Genomic DNA, 19252 nt, shown 5'->3' with positions numbered 1-19252 from the left:
AAGGTTAGCCCTTAGTGAGTTTCAGGCCTCCTGCTACTCCCACCACAAAAGTCAGTCCGCTCTAAGTGAGACTAACTGACTCCTCGGAGCGTCAGGATGCAACCTTACCTTGAATCCTTACCTAGTTATACAGATGGGGCACCACCATGAACACCCACTAACAGGGGCCATGGAATTACGTCCCGACCACTGAAGCGCAACCCCGGAGGTCCCACCTAGAGACCCCAAGGAATTATACGCTGACACGGACCAACGTTCATAAGTCAGTAATTTAGGGAATATTAAATTATATTTTTCAATTCCGTATCAGTCCTTGAATTTAAGCCCTCATTTGTATCACCTCTCAATCCCATACCTCTGATCAACAACCACCCCAATGTGCCTAGGGTCTCATCTCATGACAACACCATGTTTCATTTAATTTCAAACCATCATTCATTTCACATGCTAAGTCACATACCAACTCAATCATCCACAATTCATGATTCATGCTAAACATGTATTTCATACTCCATTATATACGTATCTATCATCACACAATCATTCCCCATCAAAACAGATCACCCGGGGACATCCAAAAGTCCAGAACACAGCACGGTCTCGCCCGGCAGCCAAATGAAAATGGCCATTTCAGCAGCTCACCGCCGGGCGGCGTCTGGAGACCGCCGGGCGGTACATTCAAGTTGCTCGCTCAGGCGAGCCTCTCCCTCGCCTAGGCGAGTGTAGCAACGCGGGATCTCGCTTAAGCGAGATCCCTCTCGCCTGGGCGAGTTTTCGCGCAGGAACCTCCCTGTTTCATCTCGCCTTGGCGAGATTGACTCGCTTGGGCGAGATTAACAGGTCTCGTCACTGTTCCTCGCTGTAGCAGCCATGAAAGCGAAATAAAACACACCTGCAAGCAATCTTATACACCCAAATGACAGATCCCACCATACATTCAACCAATAACGCGCAAACCATTCAAAAAGAGACTCAAAACCATAACCCTAACTTCCCGTACCTGGAAAAGAGCTAATCGGAAATTCGACGCGGAACTTTGGGGCACAGTAGCTCGAGAGATGGACCTAGAACTGGCATAACAGCGGTGAACGCGATTATTTCGGATTTTAATCGGTGGAAACGAATGTAAACTTCATAAGGTGAGTGCAGTGGGTCAGGGCTACTTACGTGGGGCGAGAATCACAAGCCGAGCTCTTGGGATGGACCGGTTCGAGACGAAGAACGAACCCTAGCAGAGGGGTGGCGGCTGCTGAGTTTAGGGCAAAGGGTCCTGGAAATGAAGGGTACCCCTTAGGTTTAGGGCAGACCTAAGGGTATATGCGTTTGGGCTGGCCTTAGGCCCAGTTACAAGGGCGGCCCACTAACCTTTAGTGGCTGACAACAAAAAGAACAACAATAAAAAAAAATGGGCCTTACATAATTAAACAAAAAAAAAATTAATAAAATATAAAATATTGTTTTTTCTAAAACATACAATATTGAGTTAATTATTTTTTTACTAAAAAAATAAATAATATTTTCTTTTTCTGTTAATTTAGTCTTTTTGGGTTTTTAATTATATTTTAATTTTTAAAAATATTTTATTTTATTATTTAATTATATTTTTAATTTTTTTAATAAATAAATTATTAATTACAAAAAGAATAACACTTATGAGTGTTTTTTTCTTCTAAATAAAATAAAAATGCACTGATAGATACTAAAGATATGATTTATTAAGAATTTTTATAAAATTCAACATTCATTCAGGGTACCTTAAATAGTACCCTCGGGTTAAAATGACCCAAAATTAAATTGCAAATATTATATAAAAAATTGTCATATATTTAAACTGTGGTATAATTATTGATTTTTTTCTCTATTTTTTTAATTTATTCAATTTGGTTCCCGATTTGTTCGGAAAGTTCAATTTGATACTCTTATTTTTCAAAGTAAATCAATTTAGTATTTTTTCTTATATTTCAATTCATGTCGTTTGTATAGTGGTGAGTTGTCATTATGCAACAAATTATACGACTGATCTTAATACTATAATGAATACACTTCATCAAGAAAACATCAACTGAAAAAACTAAATTGATGTTAACAATATCTAACAAACAAACCAATCCAATTAACAACTTTACTTACATTTCTATTGTACAGTGACAACTCACAAGTCTACAAACGATATTAACTAAAGTATAATAAAAGGTACTCAACTGAACCACTTTAAAAATTAAAGATTACAAAATGAACATTTCAACAACTTAGAAACCAAATTCAACCTTCCAAAAACTTAAAAATCAAATTGAACCAACTAAAAGAATCAAAGAATCAAATCAATAATTATACCTTAAATTGTCATCAGGTTAAGAATGCAGTTTTTAAACCATTTTATCTTCGTTTTAAAATAAGGCAAGAATGCAGCACAACACAATTGGATTCATGCACAAAGACAACCAAAATAAATTCATGAAACATACACAAACTACAAAATCCCGTTTACGGTTTACGAAAATTTTTCTTGTGTTCAGCTATGCATGCACCCATTTATAAAAGATTTTCGAAAAACCTTCGCACAAATTGCGTTACAAGAATTGAGATGTCTAATGGCCATTATTTTGATGCCAGGGACTTTGGAAACGAGAATGGTAATGAATTAATCGTCATCCGATAGAAAAAAATTAATAAGGTTGAAAATAATTTGATATTTCCTATAAAAGTGGTGAATACAAAAGACCCTCTTGAGCAAGAAAATTGGTACAAAGAATGAGAGCACTTGCATGTAAGCTACAAAATATAAACAGTGAGGGAGAAACATGATTAGTGTCCTAGAATGATCCACTTAAAACTACGTGAATAGAGTTACAACGTCTCTACGATAACCTCTTACAATCAAAATCCTTGGTACATTCTCCAGCAACAGATCCATGTATTCCATATAGAAGTATCCTGGGTGACTCACTGGAGGTGGAGGAAGACTTACCAATACAACAGCAGCCATTCTTGAATATCTCAGGATTATTGAATTCAGCTTAAGTGTTGTGTAAAGAAACTTCTCCACCTGCTTCTCGTTCACAACCACAGTCTTACCATCTGCCATTAGAGGAGTACCTTCTTTCTGTGCTCTCACCTTCATCTGGGTTAAGTAATCATCAATTCTCTGCTTAGCACTATTAAATGCATCTGATGACTCGTCTTGTGGAGACCCACCACCCCCTTCCATCTGTGCATCCCATTTCATTGTTATCACAAACACTTCCGCTTGCATCCGAAGATCATAAAGGAATTTTTTCACATCAGCTTTCAGGCCCTCTGCATCTCCATCGTCTTCTGCGATACAAAACACCTGAATCTTGCAATTCTCAAAGCTTGCCTTTGTAAGAAGGAGCTGAGAGAGAAGTAGCATGAGACCACCATCTCTTACAATCCAGTACAAATCAATCGTACCATACTGCCTCTGGTACTCATTTGGCCATTCATCAAGACCCTTAACTATAACCACAGCTTTGTTTGCAACAATGCAATCATTGATTATCCCAACAAAGGTGGCAGGGATTTCTGTCAAGTTTTCCTTTCGCCAAATTTCTGGGTAACGCATCACCACAATGTTTGGCTTCAGATTGCCCAGGCCCATTGTCTGAATAATGCCACGGAAGCCTTCAGACATGTTTGGGGCTACAACAATCTCAGCCACACCTTCACAATTTTTGTAATCAATGTAGGTGCTAAGTTGTTTACAAGCAGTTTTGGCATCTTCAGCACGTTCATGGTAATCACCATCTAGTATAGAGACAAATATGGACATTCCTCGACCTTTCTTCTTCATGCAGTTAGCAAAATCTGCAAGTTTGGGATGACAAGGAACGTTTTCTGGCAGTTTGCCCCAGGGTCGGCAAAATATTAGTGGAATTGGATACCAATTCTTTGGGTGCACTTGGCTTGCTACAAAAATAAGTGGAAGTAAGTTGATAGGGAAATCTAAATTTACAATAAGAAATATAAGAAAAAAAAATGAACAGCATAATGCCATAATAAAGCTCTTTCTATTTGTATAAAAACATTTATTTTGACACTTTTAAACAAAAACCGTTCAACAGTTTTTAATTTTATCATATGGATCATCAGATTCTTACTCTGAATGGTAATAAATTAAAAACTGCAGATGATAAATTAGATCGTGGGACATACACGCAATATTAGAGAAAGTAACAGCCATCCAAGTTTTAACTTAGAAGTGCTATGAATGAAATTTATAATCAAGCAAACTGTAGCGAGTAAAGGCTTAATTTGCAAAACATTTATCAAAATGAATATTTATTGTAAAGAGACAAGCCAAATTATGTCAAGAATTTCTGTTCATCATTATCTTGCAATGTCTATGATAAATATTAACTTTTTTCATAAAAAATACTTCTAATGATCATCTTTCTTTCCTCTTCCCTTGGGGTTAACAAGGCATTTGATGAGAAACGATAATTGGACAATGGATAAGTAATCAATTTGTTACAATAATAAAAAGGTCCTAATTATGATGAAGCTCAAATTCAAACGAAGTTTACTTCTATAAAATAGAATTTATTCACATCCAGCACAGAAAAATCCCCACAAAAAGAATCAAGAGAAATCTAAACCCATGATAAATGCAGATTGCATCATTAATAATTCAGAGATAAGAAGTCAGAATGTTTTAAACTCTCAAACTACAGATAATTCTAAAAAGTCTTTTCATGGGGAGTAAGATTGTTTTTCTTAACAATGAAAATATTATTATTACACAAATTTCCGATCAAATATTAAGATCATTTCTATACAATATAATTCAATATATAAAAACAAACACAAACTTAGTATAAGTTGTTCCACAGTGTGAAACTCAGTCAAAATCCTTTTAATTCAATTTGAAATCATTCAAACTGAAATTAAGGGATCAGGCTGCATTGGTAACCGGGAGAAAGGAGATGATAAATCTAAGTCAATTAAAGTAATAACTTTTCCAAGATAACAGGAATGAGACATCATCAGAACGAATAGCTATGCCTTTTGGGGTTTAGGGAACTTTTGAAAGGAGAATAAACTAGTGGATCAACAAAATCTATCTCGAGTGCTTGACCATTCAATCATACATAGATGCCAAATTCAACATTGTTATGCTTTTCTGTATTCTATCACCTACTTGAGGAAAGCATATGATTGAATTTGAATGATACATACCTCCAAGGGACCGAAGGCTACGAAGTGCTAGTTGGAAATAGGCACTTTTGAAACCATCACCCCAGTCCCCAGCCTTTCCTTTAATGCTCACGTACTTATATATGAGGCTTGCAAGGGCCAAAGATACCACAGTGAATGACCAAGATATTAGGAACATGATCACTGTAAAGGAAAAAGTTAATGATCAAAATCAAGTTTCAAGATGAACACTTTTGTAGCAGCGGTCTATAATGTAAGGTTATATACACTAAAAATACCATAATACAGGGCTTCTCAGTTCTCACCACATCATTTTGTCTAAAATGTTGTAAATAGTGTTTGGGTAAACAATTAAATTAAGCATTCATTTACTAATCTTTTATTACATTAGTGCTTACATCATAACTTTGTCCATAAAACTTCATAGGAGTCGACGAGTCAAACTATTTTAACAAACTTAAATAAGTTCCCTATAAGCTTTTCAGACACGTCAATAAGGCCATACATGATGGTGTGTAACTGTTGGTATCTTTAGTGCACTATTTGTCATCCATGTCTATATGTCTATTTATTATGTTTACATAAAGAAATTCCAATCATCCTACATGTATACTTCACACACCAGATAGTAGAACAGACCAAATCTAAAACAGAGAGATCTTTCACATTTGAATATAATGAGATAAAGAAAAAATTGACTGAATTAATTGCAAAAACAAAGGGAAGACAGCAAACCTATGCATAGTAATGCTCCCACAAGGGACATACTCCAATGGTGAAATTTCCACCGAGGACGCCAACTAGGGGCATCTAGTAGATCAAGAAGGAAGCAGGATAAGTTGACACCAGTGTAACATAGAAGAAAAAACATAGTTACAGTTGGAGTGATGAGATCCAGATTCCCAATAACGACACATCCAATACACAAGAAAGCAGTAAAAAGGGTAGCAACATGTGGTTCACCGCCATCTGCAGCTTTAAAGTAATTCAAAATGGGTAAAATATCATCATTGGCTATCGCTGCAAGCAGACGAGGGGCACCAGTCAGGCTCTGAAGAGCAGCACCCATGGTCGAAAGAATAATTCCAATTTTAATTAATGAAGGAAAAGGCCAGGCAACTGTAGCTGTGAGTAGCCTGCATAAAAGCTCAAAATCAGACTTCAAACCAATGAACATAAATTCTATCGGTATCCAAAATGACAAGGACAGATATAATATTTCTAATATATCCATATCTCCATAATTTATTTTGAAACATAAAGTCCTAATATTCCTAATTAATCCACACCCTCCTTCCAAAGAAAAAAGAAACCGTGAATGTTCAACGTCAGACTGGGATCAGATACATATTACAGGATAAAATACTTTGAAATACAAACAAAAAGGTAAAAAGATGAAAAGGGGATTTATTTGGTGCAACATTTAGATAGAAGAGACATTTTGAGCTAATCCCTTTATCTTGCTTTTATTTTCCTTTTTCTCTTGTTATGAGGAAGCCTGATCTTCCTATTCATTTTTTCTCAGGTTCCTCAACAAATTTACTTGAAAAAGAGAACTTGAATTGCATTACCATTTGCTGATCATTTACATCAGCCAGTACAAGCTATATATAGACATTGAAATGGATGCTAACCTACGTACTTTTGGCCACAAATATGTACATAAGGTAAGTGGGGAATTAGGGATGTTACTCCTAATTAAATAAATAAGAAAATAAACTGTACATGACTGTGCAATACAACAATGTTTTTTTTAATATCAAGAAATACTATATGAACAAATTCTTAACCAAAAATTACCTGTCAGTTAAAAGCTTCTCTCTGGTGGCAACAGAGCCAAACAACACTAAAGAAACAAAATACAGACAAGTAGTTGCAAGAGTTGCTGCTAAAGTTCCAACAGGAATTGATCGCTGAGTATCTTTCAGAGAGGATGATCGGTTAGAACCTGCCATTATTCCCGTCACAGCAGGGAAAAAGAGGCCTACCAATGAACTGTTGGAAAAAGAAAATCAGAATTAAAAAAATATCAAAAATCATACATTTTTCGACCAATTGGTCCCAAGGGGACTTGCTGTAATTCTTAGTGGTTTTAATTATACTGAAAAAGACTATTTTAAGGTGATGAAAATTTCCCCAACTCTTCCAACAAGGTTGCAAACTTGGCCCTCTAGGAGAACTCACACAGCCCTAGTATGGCACTCTTGAGAGTTTCCATGCTTCCAAAATATTTCTTAAAAAACATATCATTCTACAATATTGTCAATAGCGTATAGTGCAAAATCACCAAAAAGTTGAAATTCCGCTATATCATATAGTGTTGTGAGCACACATTGAAGCCACATGCAGCTGATATATAACATTTATATATTCTATATAAAAAATAAGGTATATGCCAATAAAAGTAAGTTTGTATAAACATTAACATGATATTAGCTCGGAGTCAGAATGGTGAAGAATGCTCATAGTTAAAGAAGTCCCATTGATAAAAGAAAAAATAAAAAAATAGAGTAGCTCTTTGAAGGTAGTACTTTACACAACTGTCCCACATACTCTCACATTCACAAACTCTCCCTGCACTCCATATATATCTAATCCCACCCATCCGGATCCAAATTCTCTTATAATTTATCAGTCACATAGGAATTCTATTATGCTGCTGCAAGTAACTAATTTGATATTCCTGATTCTGTGACTGACACATTTCTCTACTTTCCATCCCCTTCATTACGGAGTAGACCTTAGTAGGAGGTCCATCACAGATACTGCAATCGTAATTAGGCAACTATAACTACATTCACGATAGGTCAACAATAACAAATATTTTTAACTGTCTAACACCCTTATCAACTCCGCATAAAATCCAAGAATGACTCTTGGTCCTGGAAGTAACAGGTTCAAATCCTACAAAACAGTCTCTCTTACGAGGTTTGAGGTTGTATACATCTAAATTCCCCAAACTCGAGTTGGGAACCTTGTGCACTACGTTGTCATAGCAAAGGAATTCAAAAAACTAGTTAAAAGACGAAATAAACCACTTTTAAAAACCAAAATTGAAATGTTTGAATAAAAGGTTAATGAAATCATTTTCAACTTCAAGAGGTAGAACTTACACGAACTAAAAATTAAATATAAAATTGAAGAACACAAATATTGTATTTAGCCATTACATCTGCAGATTTAGTCTAACTAAACTCATTGTTATCATAGTTGCTCTGATTTACCATATAGAACTTGGTCAATTGTTAAAAGCAGAAACACTTTGTTCACAAATTATTTACTTACAGAGTAAAACCCAAAGCCCAAAGATATTTATTTATTTAGGCTATTCATGTCATGGTGAAAGTTTAAATGCCAGAATAAAACGGTATATGGTTAAATGAGAAAAAGCTGGGAAATCTTACTTGAAATCCCAGGTTACAGAGCCATCAGGTTGCGGAATTCCAGCTTCATTAGTCTTTTGATAATCTGAACTCCAATTATCTCTAAATGTCTGTGAATTCAGCCCAGTAATTCCCTCTGGATTAAATAAGGTAAAGACGGGGGAAATGAACTGAATTAAATCAGTATAAAAAATCTGAAATACAAAAAAGATGGAAGAATGAAAGGAAAGAAATCCTCAACATCACCATGGAGTAATAGCAAAGGCAACGGGAGCTGTTTCCCTAATTATTGTCTAGATTTGATTCTCTTTTCTGTTTCTGCTCAAATTTCTCTTATCAATAATTTCAAACCGTAAATTATACTCTTTTTCTCTTCTCTAAATTTTGTTTATTTGCTTCCGAAAAGCAAAAGGTAATCCTAGTCCTATTTAATATTGCTTTCTAAACAAAGAACATTATTTTCTTCAGATTTGGACTTCCAAATACATTTTATAGGCTTAGATATGGTCAGGTTTGGGAAACTTTTGGTCCAAACCATATGAATTCAGATAATTTTTCTGTGGATTTTTATGGTAACCAACTTGATCAGGATGGGGTTGTGCAGGTCAGGTCATTGGGCACACCAAAATTTAAATAATCATTCAAAAAATCACACACATAATCAGAAGAAAAAAACACATGACTTCAAACAAACACTATCAGGTCACCATTCTTTATCAGAACACCCAAATCAAACCTTCAAGAAGTTGACTTGGTTTGGGTTCCTCAGGTTAACCAATAGTTAAGCACGCACATCCCTCATTGGACATGAAAAGGCCTGATGATTTGAGGGTAAATTAGAAACCTACTTAAGGACTGCAAAGACAACATAGAATAAAGGGTTCAAATTCCACATCCTCATTGACAGAAAATGTGTAGAACCATTCAAAGAAATAAGAGACTCAAACTCAGTAGCTTTTCCATCAATAAAAATATTGCCTTTAAAATGGAAGTTACAAGACTATTTGGTTTGGTAACAATTAAATTTAGAGAAATATTTCTTTAATGTAAAGCTCTTTCATAAATCTGTCCAACAAGAATAATTTGCCCAAAATAAAATAACTAAAGCACAAACGTAAAATGAGAACCTCGGGTTAGGTATGTTGTGATTATAAATAATTTAAAACTTCATAACTAGCATTCGTTCTGTGTGTACCTTAGGAAATTAAGACGGTCTTTACTAATATATTTTGTAATCCATGCACTGTATTAACTATCTATGTGTATGCACAATTTAACTATGTCTGCATAATTTGTCCCAAACAAAATAACTAAAGCACACACGTAAAGTGAGCACTTCAGTTAGGTATGTTGTGATTTATAAATAATTTAAAACCTTATAATAGCATTCGTTCTGTGTATCTTAGGAAATTAAGATGGTCTTATTAATATATTATTTTGTAATCCATACACTGTATTAACTATCTATGTGTATGTACAATTTAACTACGTCTGCATTAGGCACTCCGGTATATTCACTAAAAATTAGTTTTCCCTTTTAGATTTAGATTAGATAAAATGTTTCCAGATCCATTAAACTGAAATTGGAAGTGTTTCAAGTTCCTATTCTGGAATATTTAGTTATGCCTGTGAAATATAATCAGTGTTCTTCATGTTCCTTTCATTTCATCCATTTGATAACAGCTTCTTATGTGTAAGGAGGTACATAGTCTTACCCTAACAAGAAATTAAATGACGCAAAAGGCCCAAATTTTATGTTTCACATTCCTGAAAATCAACCGAAGTGTTACCGAATTGAGAAGGTGTCTACACAAAACAGTCTACATGTAAGCCAAGACTAGGAGGAAACTAAAATATGGCTTCCTTTAACATGAAAGTGATTGCAAAAGGAAGTGGAAATTGGGAAAAGGGAACAGAATAAAAAAACAAACCTATAGGATGGTCCTTCCTTGCCGCAAAAATTCCCAAAAATATGCAGATGACTGAAAATAAAACAGGTATGAGAAAAGCAGGTGCAACCCGATTTATCATCTTCACACCTCCAAATACAATAAAGCATAACAAAATAGTCAGAACAATCCCGTATATTTGCAAGTCATGAGAACTTGGACTCTCTATTGGTTGTGCAACTGCGGTCCCATTAACTTGTGTGACAGCCTCTGCACTTGCAATACAAATAAATATATAATTATATAACATTAATAACAAAAATAATAAATCATTACATAATCAAATTGCTTGATTCAAACATAATGATTACAACAATACAACAATAAAGCATAACCCTAAACAATAATAAATCATTACACCTGTTCAACGTATATAAACTCTTAAGAAGTGGATTTTAAATCAAACTCGAGCCTAGAAAACTAACTTGTAAAATAAGGTTTGCACTTACCTATATATTCTAAATTAGTCTTATTTCTAAACGATATGAGATTTCTAACACACACCCCTCACGCCAAAGCATATACATATCGAGCATAAAACTAGATATTTGAGGATAGTCAAATAGTGGACCAATAACAAATGGCACAATAGGTCCAACAAACTAGATGTTTAACTTATTTGTTAGATTCTTCAGTATGATAAAAACACAATTTGGAAAGTCAATGGAAGGGAATGTGTAAATTATGAAATGTCTAAATTCCTTTCCGAGAATGGTGTTGTTCATGAATTCACATGTGTGGACACATCACAACAAAATGGCGTTGTTGAGAGAAAAAATAGGCATCTTCTTGAGGTGACATAGGCACTTCAAATTCCAAATGTATGTCCCTAAATCTTATTGGGGAGAGGCTGTCCTCACTGCTGCCTATCTTATTAACTGATTACCCTTTTGGGTTCTAGATGGTTTGAGTCCCATTGAGACTATTTCTTCCTTCTATCCATCAATTCCTTTTCTTTCTAGTCTTCATAGTCGAGTGTTTGCATTTGTTGTGTTTGTCCATATTCATAGTCAAATTCGTGGAAAGTTAAATCCTAGAACTATTAAATGCACATTCATTGGTTATACATCTAATAAAAAGGGATATTGTTGTTACGATCTTCCAAGTCGAAAGTTTTTTACCTCCATGGATGTTACTTTTGAGGAAACTAAATCTTTTTATGCGCATCCTCAACTTCAGGGGGAGAGTTCTTTTGAAGCTGAGTCTTTTGAATCTCTTGAATCATCTTTTGTACCTTCCATATAGGAACCATCTCATTCTAATACTACTCTTGGTTCTCATAATACATCTCCAAAAACATCTTCTATGGATGTCTCCAAAATTGCTACGAACAACTATTGGAGTTCCTATAGAACAAAACCATAGAATTGGGAGTGATGAAGGCAGTTCTACTATAAATAAAGACCAATATCAAAGACTTGTTGGGAAGCTCATATACTTAGCTCACACCAGACCAGAAATAGCCTATGTTGTGACTGTTGTTAGTCAGTTCATGCATGATCCAAGGAACAGACATTTACAGGCTATAAACAAGGTCCTTCAATATTTGAAGACAAGTCCAGGAAGGGAATTATTGTTTAAGAGGAATGAAAAATTAAAAATGGAAGTGTATACGGTGCAAATTATGCAGGGTCTGCCATTGATAGGAAATCCACTTCAGGATATTGCATGTTCTTGGGTGGAAATTTGGTGAATTGGAGAAGTCACCAAAGGATCCAACATTATAGTCACCAAAGAAAAATGTGATGACAAAATCAATCATAATTGAATGGCCTTTAGGCACAACTTCTTTGCACTACATGATTTGATTATTCCAATCTACTATCTAGTTCTATTATAACTTATTTAGAAAAATAGAAACATTTCCAATAGCAAATGAAATGTTTATTGACATGGAATAAATAGCAACTAGTAAAGTATATACATATAGAGAGAGAGAATAGAGGGATCAAATTGCCCAAAGTAACTCTAAAACATATCTATCATTCAATTCCTTTTAATCTAAGGGTCTCAGTGTTGATGTTGGGCGCTAGTGGCCAATCCACTCTGGGCTATATTTATGGGTAATATCAGATCAATAGGATGAGGTGTTTTCCGCTATAAAAAGTTTAAAACTATACCTTGAAACCACAACACTAAGATTAGTTACTCAATAAAATGCTTAGGCTAAAAGAAAATGAAAGGTGAAGAGGAGGAGTAACTTTTACATAGTTACCTTCGGAACAACTCAATCCTTTTTCATATTGAAATCAATAAAAGTTTTCTTTTTGTATCCCATATATATATGTCAGCACAATTATAAAATTCTACAGTTCCAGTGTGCCAATTTCAACAAAATTAGGAAAAAAAAATTAATATTAATTGAAAAGGATAAAATACCAATTAAGTTCAAAATATTTAAACTTGTTACCTCTAAAAATCCCAGCAGCAGGAACTGCTTTCAGAAATGTTTCTACAGCTCCCAATACATAACTAGAACCACAAGCAACAGACAAAGAACTTCAGAATTAATTTCATGGTACATATCAGTTATCATAACTACAATTCGGTTACATACATAATCCTTCTAGCCTGATTTCCTTTTAAGAGATTAAAATTAAAAGAGATTCATATTATACGCTTACAGTGCTCCAGCAACAGCATTTCCAAGGAAGAAGCATAGACCAATGCTAACTCCAACTTCAGGACCAAGGGCTCGACCTATTAGATAGTAAGGTCCCCCACCCTACACCACACACAAGAAAATACTAAACTATATCAATTATTAATGCATCCTAGGATTAATTTTTTTGGAAAAATAAAATGTTATCCTTTCCACAGTTGATCACTTGAAAAGATTTTGTATCGAGTTATTTCAAACACAAATTTAAGCTAAAAGGAAAGATAAAGAAATAGCAAAAATTCTCATAGAAACACACAAGATATAAAACTGTGCTGACCTAAATTTTCATTTTAAGAAAAGAAGCTCTAATAAAGTTGGGACAAACACCGCCTTAGATCTAAGTGACCTTTTCTAAAAGACTTTATTTTTGACAAAACACAATGGTGCATTTGATAATAGCATAGCTTACTCAAAGTAAAAGTAAAATACTTAGTAATTGTTTTTGTCATAAGACCACACGGAGTCCTTAAAAGATTCCTTGTTTTAAGAAAGAATATTCTAGTTGGTCCAACTGTATCCAATGTAGTATAACCGTCACTAAATATTAAATACTCAATCATTCCCTTGTCACAAATCATAGTACCTCAACTTGAGCAAGACATGACAGCAAACTCCTTTTTCAAATTAACTAACAAGTACAACTTAAATTTGCGAATAATCCAAAATATAAAAGTTAAAAAAACTGCATTCATAACAAATAAGCAGTACTTCAACTTAGTCATAAAGTGCTTACCTTCATGGCACCATTGGTTGCAATAGCACTCAATGATATTGAAGTAAGGAATGTACAGGCGCCACATAAAGAAACAAGCAACAATGTTTGTCCTACGCCAGCCATGCCAACAATCCTACAATAGTGACAATTATGAAAACATCCAATGTTTAGCTAGCTTAACGCCAAAGTATCCAATTCAATCATATTGAATATACCAAGGGGATTAAACAAATATTATAATAATTAAAATACAGTATGGCAAAGAAAATCGTGAATAATTATCAATTTCTCGTCATGTGTTTCTCTTCTTTTTTATTGGGACAGAATAAATGAAGTCCTATTAAAAGAACAAAATAAAGCAAGGTGACCATAACATATCCAGAATAGTGGGGGAGGGGAGGGAGGGGGCCAAAGGGGAAGAAATAGGAATGCAGTACGACATCCCAACCACTCTCTAAGTCAGACATGCCTACACCCCTGATACAACCATTGGCACAACAGTTGGGGGAAGGGGAAGAAATAGTAATGCAGTAGGGTATCTCAACCCTTTTGTAAGTCAGACATGCCTACACTCTTGATATACAACAATGGGCCACCAACCACAGAACAGATAATAAGATCATAACACTGTTGATATAGGAGTAAAAAGTTCCACTTGAAGATGGATGCAAGTGGTCCAACAAAAGGCCCAAAAAATAACAGACTGCACACGGTTAAGCCTCGTTGATTCCACCAAAGCCTTTTATAGTAACCTACAAGCAACAGTGGCCTAGGGAGAGGAAACCCAGAGCTCAAAAAAAAATCAATTTGAGCGTACAGGTGAAGAAAGAAATATGATACAAGTGGACTAATCCAACCTAGAACATGACCAGAAGGATTTAATCAAAGAAGCCATGCACACAATACATTCTGATTAAGTATGTACTGATATTAACCATGACTAATCTTTACCAGGGAACCTAGCTAACCACTTTCAGTTGGATATTGTTAAAAATGTTGGTAGGGAAAATAGAAAATGGGAAAAACCTTTACAGGTCTGTTTTAGACGAAGAAAAGGAAAAGAATTGAATTGTAAATAGAGTATCTGCATTGAATTATGGAACGACAAATAAGAATGGAATAATCAATAAGATAAGTTTACAAATGTTCTTTCAAATTCCTTTTTCATTGAAAATTTTAAGCTCGTGTGACTTTTTAAAAAAAAAGAAAGTGAAAAGCATATGATTGTTGAATCGTAACATTGATAAAAGTTACATAGATCTATTCATGTATTATAAGATACAAAGTCATTTAAGATTCATCTTGAGATATGAATTGGTAGATAGCTAAAATGTATCAAATCGGAATATTGGAAACAAGAATCATAAGATTATGATACAAATAGTAAAATTTCTAATAGCCTAAATTTCCTATTTAATGGTATAAGCTTTACTATAAATCTCAAATAAATAAGTAATTCAATCTTAACAAATAACCTTTTAGTAATAATCATTCTCCAACAATCAGATATTTAATTCCAAAAGGCCTAAACATGAACATATATGATGTAAGATTTAAAGTGATTTACAAGTTACCAAGAGAAACGAATGTAGTAGATGATGCCCAGAATGCTTTGTATACATGGAATAAATACACCCATCATTGTACCAAGTTTGGGAGCAGCAGGCTGCAGAATTAAATAAACATGATATGTCAAGACAAAACATAGGTAATTACACATAATTTTTATTTTATAGTGACACTATATACAGCTAAGCTAACCACATCATGTCTACCAGAAAACATTCGAATATGCCACTTTTCACTTTTCAATCTCTTATTTTGGTAAATTCAAACCAAAACACACATAACATTTTCATCAATCTACATATGAATGTCATTGTTGTTTAGAAAGTAGACAAGATACAAATAAAGGAAGTAAAGTTATACTACCTTTGGCAAGCCAGCAGTGATAGATATATCCTCACCATCTCTAGGACTTGATGGTTGTGCAGCCTGCTCACCAGTCATACTGGAGAAGGACAGGATAAAGTCAATAAAGTTGTTTGAAATCAGAAAACCGGGAAAAATTCTAAAACTTAAATCAAATTTAACAGTGACATTGATAGGAGACACCCCTTTAGATTAAGAAACAAATTAGAGCCCATTTGTTTGCTCCATTTTTAAGGGATGGTGCTTTTTAAGTTAAAAATAATTTAATTCCCTTCTCAATAACTAGATAATTATAAAAGTATAAGTAAAAACTCAAACAAATTCATTAGAGTACATTTCAGCTAAACAGTAGCTAATGTTACTGACAAAAGAATCCCAAAAACAAGGTCTTCTTCAAAGCTTATCCTATCCACTCTCGAATTCAACCATGCAAAGAGTTTAATAGTGTGCTCAGATGAGAAATTTTTAAAAGGCAATTTATTTTTATAAAGAATTTGAAATGCTTTATGACAAGACATGTTGTTTACAAAGAAATTGAAATTCTAGAAATTTATGAATTATTTGATTATTTAAAAGTACAAAATTTTAAATTTTACCTAAAATATAAGAATTGGAAATTCTTAATACTCCTTTCTCGCTAAGATGTTATCGTCTTGGTTAAGGTTGGGGCATCATATGCTCAACATAATTTTGTGGTTGACATTAGCATAGCTTGCTTTAGGTTACAGTTAATCATGGTTATTTTTCAATTGTCATAGCTGACACTATATTTTTGTACATAAAAACTTATTTTTCAATTGCCGTTAGCCACATTTCTTTTTTAACATTAATGGTATTTTGGTTGATGCCAACAACAATTTTTCCCATTGACATCAACTAGCATTATTTTCAGTTGGTGTAATTTGGTTGACAATGATAGGATTACTTATCTGCCAATGAAAGTCACGATCATTTCTTGGTTAACTTTTGTCATGGTTTTCTTGATCAACATTGATGAGACTACTTTTAGGTGAATATCAACCACATTTTTTCGGAAAGTATGTAGTGTTATGGCTAGGGTTTGTAGTGGTGCAATTCAAGACTATTTTTCCGTTGACTTTTATAAGGGTTTTCTCAATCAATGTTGGTGAAGCTATTTTTCGGTGAATATTAGCAAAAACAATTTTGGCTAAAGTCTATAATGGTTATTTTTTGTCAATGTCTAAAGGAAATATTTTTTTAATCAATATACTATTTGATGGTAATTTTTGTATTTGGTATTTTTTGTACTTAGTGGTAATTGAAACATGTCATCCAAACAAGAAAATTAAGATTCAATAGATTTGAATTGTCCTATCCAAACAAAACACTTGAAAATTAAACAATTTGAAGAGAAAGCAATTCAAGTGTAGCGTATTAGAATTTTTGGAGAAATGGTAAAGTTCCTTATTTACACGGTAAAGTTTAAGTATAAAACCCGAAAAACAAACTATGTAAACTTAAAAAACATCTACTAGCTGAAAATGAGCATCGGTAGCAGCAAGCAAGTACCATGTACCTTTTGAGACCAAGAATGTTGACAAGAGAGTCAAAACCGAACAGTTCCAATTTAGATTCCTGCTGCTGGGATCCGTTAGGTTGCTGTTGATGAGAAGCGTTGCCTTCTTTAGCATCTGAACTCCCCCTAAGACTAGTTTTCACTTTTCTGACCACATAACCGCAAATAAAGGAAGAAGAAAAAAAAAAAAACAAACTCAGAATAAACCCAATAACAACAGCAACTCATCAGAATGGACTAACTTTATTTCCTTCACAACAAGACACAATCGCACTCACACACAAAATCAACTCGACACAAGTGACTAGCTTACATTCATTCACAACACACTATCGCACTCTCACATACAAAATCTCACTTGTTTCAATAGCAAGCAACAGCAGGTGAAAACATCGCCCAATTCTTCCGGTAGGGCACAAGTTTCTGATTACGAAACGAAATGAAATCGGCGCAATCGCTAGAGAAGATAATTGGCGGAGATGGAACAGTGTGAATACCTGAGATTAGGAGGAATATCTGTAAAAGCAGAAGCGGAAGAAGAAGCAGATCCCGGATCTATGGAAGACATTTCGAGCACCGCGCGATCATTGGCCAACACAGGACGATACTTGCCGCCCGAGCGAAAACCATCATCGCCGCCACCGCCTTCAATGTCACCGTCGCCATTTTCTCGATCCATTTTCTCAGATCCAAATCGCAAATCTGAATCACAAATGGGAAATAGAGAAAGAGATATTAAGCAACATAAAATTCAGATCCAGCGTTCTATATACTTCTTTTGTTTGTTTACTTGAGAGAATGAAATACGAATGGGTAAGAGTATGACCGCAGCGAAAGAGATTAGTACGATGGTTCGAAGAACGAAGAAATTTATGTGTGTTTGGAGGGAGGAAAAGAAATTGATAATTTTGGACAGAAAATTTGAATAAAATATTCTGTTTTATAAAATCATTTTGGATTTTTGGGATGGGGTTTTATACATATAATTGAATTTAATTCAAATTTTACATTTCCGTTGATGGTATACTGTTTAATGAATTAAGTAATAAGTAATATAAATGATAAACTAATAGATTTTAAAGTGTGAGCAATGAGCATAATTAATGATATCTAATATAGTTTTATTTAAATTAAATAAATTATTATTATATAAATAAAAATATGAACTTAAATGGGAGAATTTTTTTTATGACAAAACCTAAATGTAAGATTGAAGATGAATTATATTTATATTTTTGAAAATTATGTTCAGGATGACTTTTACTATCTTATAATATAATGAGGTGATAAAAAAAATGTATTACTCTCAGTTTCGTTTTAGCCATTTTAAAAGATATTTACTTGTTATTTAAATTACTTTTCTTTGGTTTATAAAGTTTAATATGGAACAGTCCAAATATTTTAAAAGTAGATAAACAAAAAAATAATTTAACAATTTATAGGAACTAAATCAAACATTTGAAAATTTAGTAGGATAAAAAAAATTCTACCTTCTAAAGTATTACCATTTAAGGTCATAGTATGTTGAGTAAGAAATATTCAAAGCATTAGCCAGGTCAATACTTGTTGGTACTTTTACTGATTTAATTATTGAGTTTAAAGTATGTTTGGAGAATATTGTTATTCCAGATTTCGGTTATTTCGAGATTAAAAAGTTGGTCGGTGCTTCAGTTGTTTGTTTGATAATAGTTCAATTAGTATATAAAAAAAAAAAGTCATTCATATAAATCTAAAAACTTGTAATCAAAATGACATTTTTTTTCAGCTTAATAATAATTTTTTTTCTTACTTACGAATAAAACTAATTACCTTATAACTATGATTTCTTCCAATTTACTCAAAATAAAAAATAGAAAAGTTATAGGAAGTTATTTTTTATTGTACATCTAAACATAAAAT

General features: G+C 33.7%; 1 protein-coding gene across 3 annotated transcripts; it reads right to left on the bottom strand.

The window, feature by feature from the left end:
• Positions 1-2658: 2658 nt before the first annotated feature.
• On the bottom strand, positions 2659-18279 carry LOC114162320 (cation-chloride cotransporter 1). 3 transcript variants are annotated; one of them, XM_028046169.1, is made up of 14 exons: positions 18144-18279; positions 17851-18055; positions 17354-17500; positions 15817-15895; positions 15459-15550; positions 13903-14017; positions 13132-13232; positions 12918-12979; positions 10490-10717; positions 8580-8694; positions 6976-7170; positions 5911-6311; positions 5197-5358; positions 2834-3927 (listed from the first exon to the last, which is right to left on the bottom strand). In XM_028046169.1, exons 2-14 carry the CDS (start codon positions 18030-18032, stop codon positions 2834-2836), a joined length of 2973 nt encoding a protein of 990 aa, XP_027901970.1. In that variant the 5' UTR covers positions 18033-18055; positions 18144-18279. The 3 variants fall into 3 exon arrangements, with proteins under 3 accessions (XP_027901969.1, XP_027901970.1, XP_027901971.1); XM_028046170.1 differs by having other exon boundaries at positions 18180-18279; XM_028046168.1 differs by having other exon boundaries at positions 2659-3927; positions 17851-18193.
• Between the last annotated feature and the right edge of the window lie 973 nt (positions 18280-19252).

This window comes from Vigna unguiculata, chromosome 9 (genome assembly GCF_004118075.2).
Source record: "Vigna unguiculata cultivar IT97K-499-35 chromosome 9, ASM411807v1, whole genome shotgun sequence".
NCBI classification, from domain to species: domain Eukaryota; kingdom Viridiplantae; phylum Streptophyta; class Magnoliopsida; order Fabales; family Fabaceae; genus Vigna; species Vigna unguiculata.
Note: the sequence above shows the minus strand (reverse complement) of the source record. Positions and strands in the feature narration are given on the sequence as shown.